The sequence below is a fragment of the Capra hircus genome, chromosome 4 (genome assembly GCF_001704415.2).
Source record: "Capra hircus breed San Clemente chromosome 4, ASM170441v1, whole genome shotgun sequence".
NCBI lineage: Eukaryota > Metazoa > Chordata > Mammalia > Artiodactyla > Bovidae > Capra > Capra hircus.
Window position 1 is genome coordinate 37443097 of NC_030811.1, and position 11231 is coordinate 37454327.

General features: G+C 37.5%; 1 protein-coding gene across 1 annotated transcript; it reads right to left on the reverse strand.

Annotated features, from left to right (window-relative positions):
• On the reverse strand, window positions 2547–11161 carry LSM8 (LSM8 homolog, U6 small nuclear RNA associated). The gene is made up of 4 exons (XM_005679353.3): window positions 11022–11161; window positions 9821–9861; window positions 6042–6169; window positions 2547–3461 (listed from the first exon to the last, which is right to left on the reverse strand). Exons 1-4 carry the CDS (start codon window positions 11050–11052, stop codon window positions 3371–3373), a joined length of 291 nt encoding a protein of 96 aa, XP_005679410.1. The 5' UTR covers window positions 11053–11161; the 3' UTR covers window positions 2547–3370.

An 11231-nucleotide genomic window follows, 5' to 3' on the forward strand; every position in this document is an offset into this window, starting at 1 on the left:
GGTTCTGAGGTATAACTGGGGATTCATCTGGCATATGACAAGTACTAGGTCTTTTAATTCCACCACAATTTCATGATTTAGCTTTTTAGTAAGTATTCCTTTTTGCCCCATTTCAGATCTACTGAACCACAATCAGTGAGAGTAGGGCCCAAGAGTACTTAGAGCATCTCAGGCCAAATGAAAATGGTCCACAAGCAGCCTTGAGAACTGCCTTAGTTCTATTTCCTCTAGGAAATATTTCTATTTCCTCCAGGTTTCTGAGAGATACTAGACAGCAGAGATTTTGAGAGTATATTTGCTGCTGAGAGGCTATATAAGGAATACAAAAAACCTTCTTCAATTAAAAGCCTATTACAAGTATGACCTCATACACTTAACCCTGTTTAGTCTGTTTCCCCATATGTAAAATCATCCGTAATATAAGCACGTGGTATCATGCCTAGTCCATGCTACGTACTCAGTAAATGCTCCCTACTAATTTCAAAAGTAAAGGCCCAAAATACACTACATTGCCAGTTAAGCATTGCTTCTTAACTGTGACTATAAGTACATTCACATTATAAAGGGACAGTATACTCTCTCATCTACATGGTAAACCTTCAGTGTTACACATCTGAGAAAAATGTTGACATGGATAGCCTACATTTGTGTAACAAATACTACTTAGAAGTTGTTTTTGTCTACTTTACATTAAAAATCCAGAATTTTATAAAGGTGCTAAACACATGTTTTAAGTAAAGCAATAAACGATTACCTTTATGCTCTAAACTGTTGGTATCTTTTCAGTTAAAAAACAAATTATTTTTGCAGTTAATTGCCCTTTACAAAAAACTTCAGTGAAAATAGCTTGCCTAGAATTTCCTTGTTTCATTAAGCTCAGCTTAGTCTAAGTCACAAAGCAGATAATTGCAGGTTAAATTGATTTGAGCCTTTGATGGCTGGATGGCATCACTGAGTCGATGTACGTGAGTCTGAGTGAACTCCGGGAGTTAGTGATGGACAGGGAGGCCTGGCGTGCTGCGATTCATGGGGTCGTAAAGAGTCAGACGTGACTGAGCAACTGAACTGAACTGACTGATAAAGTCTTATTTAAGAATATAAGACTTGACACTGTATATTAATCAAGTTGGCATTCATAATTGTGGCTCCCTTACAATGTTCATGCAATATGAAATCAAACTTGAATTTGTTGAGCATTACTTCCCCAACCAACCATTAATAAAGACATTTGATTATTCTGGCATCAATTAGGAAAATACATCCTTATGAGGCATTTTAGATTTCAAAAGGTTGCTGTTGTTCAGTCGCTGTGTCCGACTCTTTGTGACCCCATAGACTGCAGCATACTAGACTCCTCTATCCTTCACTATCTCCCGGAGTTTGCTCAAATTCAGGCTGAGTTGGTGATGCTATATAACCATCTTAACCCCTGCTGCTCCCAGGACACATCATAGGGAGGAAAATGGTTACTATGAAGGAGAGGGATTATGGTATGTGTTATTTGTGTTGGGTCAATTATGTGGAGAAAGCATCTGATTCTGGACATCATTTATACTAAGAATACATTTTACTTAGCAATTGAATGAGCTGTATTCCTTCCTTTTGGAATTAGTTGACCAATTTAAAACACATTATTTATTTAAACAGAACATATGGTTTACAATCCCTAATTAAAATGGGCTATTTGCTTTACCCACTTTGCATTGTTTTCTTTTATAACTAAATTGATTATAAAACCTTATACTACAAAAGCCAAATATCTATGGATAGCCAATACTGGCTAACCTTCCTCTAATCATCCCAGAGACAGCCCTGAACATCAGAACATCAACCAAGTTATTCTGGGTATTGGTGCTTCATGATCAAGGGAGAAAACTATCTAACAGTTCTCTCCTTACAGGTCTTGGTTTTGTGAAAATGTGAAGATATTTTCCTCTGAAAAATGTTTTATTTGTGAACCAAAATAACTACCATTTTTAATAAGTAGGGATTTCAATATTACCAAAAAAATACAATAAAATCCACCTCTGAACTCTGAAAGGATCCATTCCAGAAACCCTTTCCAGAATTTATACAAATCAGTCATCATCTCTTCCTACTGAGCTTGTACTTTTCATTTTGAGCCAAGGGTCAACAACTGTGGCCTAAAGCCAAATCCAGCTTGCCACCTATTATCGTAAATAAAGTCCTATTGGAACATTGGAACACAGCTACAACTATCATCTATTATGTATTATCTTTGGCTATCTTCATGCTACAACAGACTTAAGTAACTGTGACAGAGTCCATATGGCCCTCAAAGCTTAAAATATTACCTGCATCTTAACAAAAAAGGCTTGGCAACTTCTATTTTAAATACTTTCATTAAAAAGAAACTATTGAAATTTTAAATTACAAGAAAATAAATATTTTTCTATTCTTACCACAAAGTTATGCACTTTGGCCTACATATGACTTGAGAGTTTTTGCGGACTAGCTTGGGTATCTAAACACTGCTTATAGCTCTGTTTCTAGGGATCCTTTAAAAAGTATACACAACCAGTTGAGCAAAGAAGGAACATTTATCTACTTAACTGACTCACTCCAAGAATCAACCAAAGAATAGGCCTGACAAGCTCGAAGAAAAGATGTTTACATCTTTTTTAAATAGGTTTATGGAACTAGGAAGTCATGAAAAAAGCTGTTGACAGTAATAGCAAGCACTGCCTCAAAATATATTTACTAGCATTTATAAATAACAAAAAAAATTCCTTTAATACTAGAAATTCCCCAATTCTTAAAAGGTAAGATGTTTTTTAAGACTATATGGAATAAATTTTTGTCAGGTAATATACATAACTGTGTTAACATTTTTCCTTTTCTCAACCAAATACACTTTTACCCACATTTCTAAAGTGCTACAGAGCAACCAGCAGGGCAGTGTGATAAATGGGGATGGTTCAGACAGCTGCACAAGACAAGATTTACCTTACCATGACTTAAAAAATCAGGGAAAAAAACATGTATCCTGCACTATTGATTTGTAAGTTTAATTTATATAGTACATGAATTTCTCTTTTCAACTAGTTTTCCATAAATATTAAAATAGTATAATATCTTTTCTAAAAGTTCTCAAAATAATCATTGGATTTCTTTACTATTAATATTTAATAGAAAAATAAAACCAAGCTACCAAGTGTATTATTTAGGTCAAAAAAGAGTTTTTTTTTCAAGAAAATGTAGAAATATTTTAATTTACATATCATATTACAATGAATCAGCATAGAGTCAAAATCCACAATTACACATTCCTAAAAATTCTGACCATCAGTCTCAGAATAATCAGTTTCTGTACAAAGATTTACAGCTGTCTGATATATGTAATTTTTCCTCAGTGTGCTACAGAGTTCAAAGGTTCTGCTCGAATATTCCCCAAATCAAGTGCAGAATCTGTCTCTTCGTCAATTTCTCCAATGACTGCACTGTTAAGGAAAAAAAAAAAAAATCAGAACAATCTCATTTCTGACTAAAACTGAGAGGAGATAATAAAGAGAACTACTGGTTAAGTGAAAAACATTTTCATATTTAAGTCACAAAACTCAAACCGAAGGCAACACTGTTACAGGAACAAAGATTAAAGGATGAACTGCATACAGTGTGACTAGTCTTTAAAGCAAAGCCACAAGGCTTTAAAGGAAAAAAAAAACACATATGGAATACATAATGGTATAAAACCCCAGAGTTTCAATCCTGATTTTCACTGAATCCAAGGACTATTGGAGAAGGGGATGACAGAGGATGAGATGGCTAGATGGCATCACCGACTCAATGGACATGAGTTTGAGCAGGCTCCAAGAGTTGGTGATGGACAGGGAAGCCTGGCATGCTGCAGTTCATATGGTCGCAAAGAGTCAGACACAACTGAGCAACTGAACTGAAGGACTATTCTGGGAATGGGCGAGGTGCAGTGGGGTTGGGGGAGGATCAAAAAATCACTACTAAACAACCAAATAAAAGTGTCTATTATTTGAGTAAGTTCAATGAACTAAATCCATCAACATAATATGTTAGTTTCCCTTTCATGGTTTCTCAATTTACTCAGTGTAAACCCAACAACAAAAAGAAGTGCAATTCTTCCACATAAAGATGACAAAACAGATATTTAGGTATCTAACAAATGATTTTTGATGTGAATGACTTGTGACTGACTAGGGTTAAAAGTCAGCAAATTTTTTCCTTGATTCAACACTAACATAATACGTATAACATTAATTTCATTAATGCCATGCTAGGTAACCAATATCTCTAGCTGGATATAGGTACTGTTACATTTCAGACCAGGGGACATGTTTGAAACATTATTCCATAAGAGACCGGTTGTTCAAATTTGTCTGGCTTTACTGAAAGTAAATTCTACAAATAAATATGTTACACAGAATTTGCCTGATTTTCCTTTGAACTATATAAAGTCTTCAGTTCTTTAATAAATGAGAAATGCCAAACTGTAGAAGAATATGTTCAGTTTCCTCAATATGAAACAAATCAAGGCCTCAGTTCCATCTTTAAAAACCTAGTGTCATTTAAAATCCTTATGGAGAGTAGAGTGCTGAAAAATGTTTTAAAACCAGTTCTCCAAGGAAAAGGGGTAGAATGATTCACAGTGTTGACTGAGATCCATAGTGCAAAATAATTCTACTACAGCCAATTTTAAGTTATCAACAAGACGTCAATCAATCAGTTTGCAAAATTTCCCCAAATATAAAAATCTGCTTTGGTGAGCAGTATAAGATGGCTCCAGTATATCAATGGGTCTACAGCAATGTTTTAAATTTTTAAAAAATGAAGTTCAAAAGTAGAGAAAAGTTTTTTTAAATTAAAGTAGGAGAAATCGTCTTAAACTCAATTATTATGCAGAGTCCCAATATAATCAGTGTATTCTCGTCAGGAGACGTGGGCTCTACCTGCCACTCTTTACAGCTCACTTCACCTAAATATTATCTCTATAGGATATTTTTAAACCTCTGGTTTTGATTAAAGATCAAATAGTTTAACCATCTAAAGGTGATTTTCTTCCATATTCTACTTGTCCAACAAAGTAATCTGAGATGCTATATATCTTTCACTGCCTTCCAGCTATGTTTTAATTTTAAACAGTGCTCACTAGTATAAGTGATTCAACAATATTCCAGTCTCTATAACTGCGCTAATACAGCAGCTTCTAGCCACGTGACTATTAAAATTAAGCACAATTAAGTAAAATCTAAAATTCATTTCTTCAGTCACACCAGCTACTTTTCAAGTACCCAGTGACCACACACTTGGTTAGTACCTACTACAGTGGACAACGCAGATATACAACAGATATGTAACATTCTATCATCCCCTAAAACTGTACTGGACAGTACTGCTCTACAATGTTGCACTTTTCTTATACTGTTACCACTAAAATGTATCTTCTCAAACCATCATATCAGTGTCACAAGTTAACTGAGGCCACGACATAAACATGGGACAGCTTAAGTGTGCCAATTATACTAAAAATTAGAAGAAAAAAATGGATAAATTCAGCTTTATTATAAAGCATTATTTTAAACTGTTCACACAAGAGATTTCAAAGACATTTTCAAACTCTAGCCCAGAGGTATATTTATGTTCCTCTGAAATTAGGGATATTTTGGAAGAACATTTTAAGAACCTCCTCCAGTGAAGTATCCAGTGTTAAGGCAGGGTTCTTTCTAGACCCTATTCAGGCTATTTAACTATTAGAAATATGGACAAATCTCAGTAGATAGAAACCTCTTCTCCATAGAGCAAAGCAGTGTACCTATTGTATATTGCTGTGTGTTAGTCACTCAGCCGTGTCCAGTTCTTTGTGACCCTATAGGCTGTAGCCCACCAGGCTCCTCTATCCTTAGAATTCTCCAGGCAAGAATACTGGAGTGGGTTCCCATTTCCTTCTCCAGGGGATCTTCTTGACCCAGGGATTGAACCCAGGTCTCCTGAATCACAGGTTAATGCTTTTACAGTCTGATCTACTGCCTAAAAAAAGACATTTTACTTACACATTGTCACCTCTTACGATGTATAACCCTAGTACCACTTGTTCTACTCCCTGTGAAGAGCTGAACACTCGTTCATGGCTTTCATCCAGTATCAAATTAATGGTCTGGTCAAAACCTTTCAGTGTTCCCTGTAAAGAAAATATTCAAGAGAAAAAAGACAAAGTATCCGAATGTGTAAATTCAACCACACCATTTTAGCTGCCAGGTATTCCAATAAGAGGACCTATTTTAAATATACATACAAGTTTATTATAAAATCTCTCTTCATGACCAAGAGTACTCTTGGCACAAAACTTACCTCTTGGTTTTTTAAGGGGGAGGGGGGCACCAAGCCTCTGCTAGTGCGCAGAGCTGTTGAGAATTACAAAGGACCCCATGTATTAGTTACTTCCAAGGAAGTAGCATAAAACTTCAGGCTGTCCAGAAGTGAATATTCTAAAGATACAAACTAAAACAAGGAAAACTTAAGGGAAATACTCCCATACACAGCAGCTATAGTAATGTAACAGTATCATACATGTTCAGTTCAGTTGCTCAGTCGTGTCCAACTCTTTGTGACCCCATGAATCGCAGCACGCCAGGCCTCCCTGTCCATCACCAACTCCCAGAGTTCACTCAGACTCACGTCCATCGAGTCAGTGATGCCATCCAGCCATCTTATCCTCTGTCGCCCCCTTCTCCTCCTGCCCCCAATCCCTCCCAGCATCAGAGTCTTTTCCAATGAGTCAACTCTTCGATAAGGTGGCCAAAGTACTGGAGTTTCAGCTTCAGCATCAGTCCTTCCAAAGAAATCCCAGGGCTGATCTCCTTCAGAATGTTACATGCCAGTAAACATGCTACACATTATCTCAACCAATCTCTACCCTTTGTAGTAGATATTATATGTATTCCCACTTCAGAGAAGGAAAATTGAGGCACAGAGAAATAATCTCGCATGGTTTCATGGCTGGAAATTAGCAGAGCTACAATCCAAACCATGAAAGGCTAGCTTCAAAGCCAGACCACTGAACTTCTATGTTACACTACTATGAACAAACAAATATAATTTACCACTTTTCAGAGATTCAAATCAATCCCATAAATATACACAAACTTCAAGTGGTAGTAGTAATAGCTAAGGCTAGATGAGTACTTAGTACTTGCCAAAGTGTTCTATGGGCTGCATATGGATTTACATATTTAATCCTCCTAATAACTCAGTAACACTAGACACAAATATGATCGCAACAACTGGAAAGTTCTAGAACTTGAAGGAAATATTCAGAGTTTTACAGAAGAATCATGGCTTCTAATAAAGGAAGACATGGGCATATTTCAACACAGTATCTCAGATGCTATTTCAGTTTCTGAAGAACATCAACTTATACTGATGGCTTTGGTTGGGTAAATCTCTTATTATTAAAGTTTCATGTTTTAAAACTCAAAATATGTAAAATTAGACCAAGATAAAGAGAAAATGTTAACTTAAAATTTGGAAAAGAAGCAAAATGTGGAGTATTTACTATACTAAATTAGTTAGCAAATAGTTGTTACCACACTCATACACAGCTTCTTGGCTTCATCTTACAAATAACTATTTTATCAAGTTTCAGTGGACAGAGGAGTGAGGTAGACTACAATCCATGGGGTTGCAAAGAATGGGACACAACTGAGTAGACACACACATTCTATCAAGTGGGCTCTCCTGGTGGCTCAGCATCGAAGAATCTGCCTGCCAATGCAGTATGCTGCTGCTGCTGCTGCTTAGTCACTTCAGTCGTGTCCGACTCTGTGAGACCCCAGAGATGGCGCCCACCAGGCTCCCCCGTCCCTGGGATTCTCCAGGCAAGAACACTGGAGTGGGTTGCCATTTCCTTCTCTAATGCATGAAAGTGAAAAGTGAAAGTGAAGTCGCTCAGTCGTGTACGACTCTTCAAAACCCCATGGACTATGGCCTACCAGGCTCCTCCGCCCATGGGATTTTCCAGGCAAGAAGACTGGAGTGGGGTGCCATTGCCTTCTCCCTCCAATGCAGTATATGTGGGTTCAATTCCTGGGTTGGGAAAATCCCCTGGAGAAGGAAATGGCAACCCACTCCAGTATTCTTGCCTGGGAAATCCCATGGACAGAGGAGCCTGGTGGGCTACCGTCCATGGGGTCATAAAGAGTAGGACATAACTTAGCGACTCAACAAATTCTATCAAGTGAAATATGTGTCAAAGGAATTCAGAACTGCTGAACTTTAGTTCTCAAAATGTTCTTTTTAAATAGCTTTCCTTCTATAAAGTTAAAACAAGTTTCCAATTTATCATCTATACCATTAAAAAAAAATTTTAAACCCAAGGTTTCCACAAACTAAAAAACTATTTGCAAATATTTCTTAAGAGCTATAGGCTTCTCAAAGTTAAGATGAGATTAAAATATTTCAAACTCTCTTAATTTGACAAAATACAATGTGAAGTACCTTAAAAAAAATAAACAAAACCATGACTGCTCTCTTGATTAAGAAGGAAGCAAGGCGACTGGCCTTAGGCTTTGGAGTCAAATTCAGTTTAAATCCCAGTTTGGTTCTGCCACATACATTCATATGACTCTGGGAAAGTGACTCTTTTTCTGATCCAGGTTCTTAGCTTAGAATGCAGGGCTAGTTCTTCCTCACAGAGTTGTACTAGGATTAAGTGATGTAACACATGTGACATACCTGGTACATACCTGGCAAAGTCTGACACTTGGTAATTGCCACTTAAGGACCCACTGAGAAAAATCCCAAGGATTAAAAACAAAACAAAAACATCAGTTGCAGAGTGGGAAGATAGAAGAATAAATTCTATGAATTATAGAAGACAATAAAGTTTAGCAGCCTTAAAACTTTTTTGAAAGTTAACAATCATGAATTATAAATGAAATTAAGCCACCAAAAATTATGGAATAAATTCCTCAGATCAAGGAGAGAATCCAAGACTCTTCTGGAATTAAAATGGGATACAGTGATAAAAGGAAAAGTGAGATGAAATAAACTTCAATATTCATCATAATTTATTCTACAGAAGCACGAGATTCTATAACCTAAGAATATCTGAAGATTAACAATGTACAAGTCTTAAATTTTCATTATATAGAGGTAGTATCTAAATCTTTTTAAAAAGTTTCCAAGAAGCACACACGCACAATTAAAAAAAAAAAAAAAAAAACCTGTATGATTCATGTAGTAGATGTCAGAGCACTAAATGAGGAAGGAAATAAAAGATGAAGGAAGATAAATACAAAATAGAGACAAATATCTGCAGACTAGACCAGAAGTTCTCTAAGGGCAGATTCTGTTATTCATCCAAGCTTCTAGAAGAAGCCTTGCATGTAACTTACAGTTAATGTTTATTAATGAAAACAAAACAAAAAAAAAAAAACCAGATTGGCAGCTATTTATCAAAGAGATAAAGAGTTGAATCATAAGAAAACTGCAATGCAGGTGTACTCTGGTGTCTAGGCACTGGATATGAGAGGTTGCACATAAAAATTTACAACCAGTAAGCCTACAAGAGTGGGCTTCCCAAGTAGCACCGCAGTAAAGAATCCACCTGCCAATGCAAGAGACACAGGAAATCCGGGTTTGATCTCTGAGTTGGGACAATCCTCAGGAGCAGGAAATGGCAACCCACTCCAGTTTTCTTGCCTGGAAAAGTTCATGGACAGAGGAGCCTGGCAGGCTACACTTCAGGAGGTCACAAAAAGTCTGGGACAACTGAGCATCACAGGCAGAAAAGCCTAAAAGAAAGCAGAGAATGAATACGCCAAATACTTACCACAATCATTCTCCCATCAGAAGTAATGACAGCAACAGTTCCTGATAACTGAATCAAGGAAAACATTTATAAGGGAATGCAAACTGAAAACTTAAAATCTGGTAAGGAAATGGCTTAAATTACTAGGAAAAAAGGTGACAGAATTAAGATACAACTATTTAACACAGCCACATTTACAACATAAAATTGTATGTTCTTAATTCTCTGTGACAACTACACAATCTAAAAGAGGAAAAACAGAAAAAGAACATCCTTTTTATGAGATCAGTGTATTCTATCTTAAAACAAGCTGGGATGTTTGGTACTCATTTTTAATGGGGGAATATTGCAAATATGAAAATTGAGCAAGATATTTTTCCTTTTTTTAAACCTGTTTCATCATCTCTGAAACGAAAATTGGATTAGTGCTATTCAATGTCAAATGATTTAATACGTTAAGACACTGTCTTCTAGGACCTGCCTTCTGGAATTCAAAAGAAACTAAAATCAATGTCACAAGTATCAATATGCTTGCATCATTTAAAAAGAAAAACCTTTAGCATTCCACTTTTGTCCCAAATTTGTACATGAGAGCACAACGCAATGTTTCTGTCCCGAGACTTTAAAATGGGGCATAGAGCACTATTACAGGAGCTTTTTAAAGCTATTTGCCCCACAAGCCGATCTATTACAACAGCAAGCATTATTTTAATCCCATCAACAATAAAGTTGAGATTTCAGCTGGTAAAGGGGCAGATATTCAATTTTTGCATCATCTGTAAAGTTTCTGCTATCCTTGAAGACTGAGCAAAGCCTATGAATAAAACAAACACATAGATTTATGAGTCCACAGTCGCAGCTGGTAAAACTGTTATCTTACTCCCAAACGTGAACGTATAGGCCCGAGGGAAATGGAAAGGGTGAATCAATAACTGATTTCTATAGAGACACGGAAAAGTTCGGAATAATCTTGTCGGTTTTGCTCGGCTTTCCCATCAAGTTAAGACGCCTCAGACCAGCAGGAGCTGCGGGTTCCAGCCCCAGGGGTGAGCCTCCTTAACCTCTGTATCCCCACACCGGGACCCAAGCCCGTCAGTGGCTCGGTGCCCCAACCGCCCGCCGATCCCGACCCCTGGCCTTTCCAGCACTGGTCCACTCCGGGGCCAGACGTGGGCCTCACCAAGGCCTTGGCTAATGCCCGCGACAGCCGACTGAAGGATACGGTTGATGTAGTTCTCCAAGGCGGACGTCATGATACGCGACCTGGCAACTGGAAACACAAGAGCCCCGGCGACCAGATGAGCTAGAAAGGACCGCCAGGCAACAGCAGCCTCTCTCGCCGACTGGCGGCAGCAAATACCGCGAGAACTACCGCAGGGCGGCCTCCACGAATCAGAGACTGAAAGAAACCGGCCAAGCATTCCCGAGATGC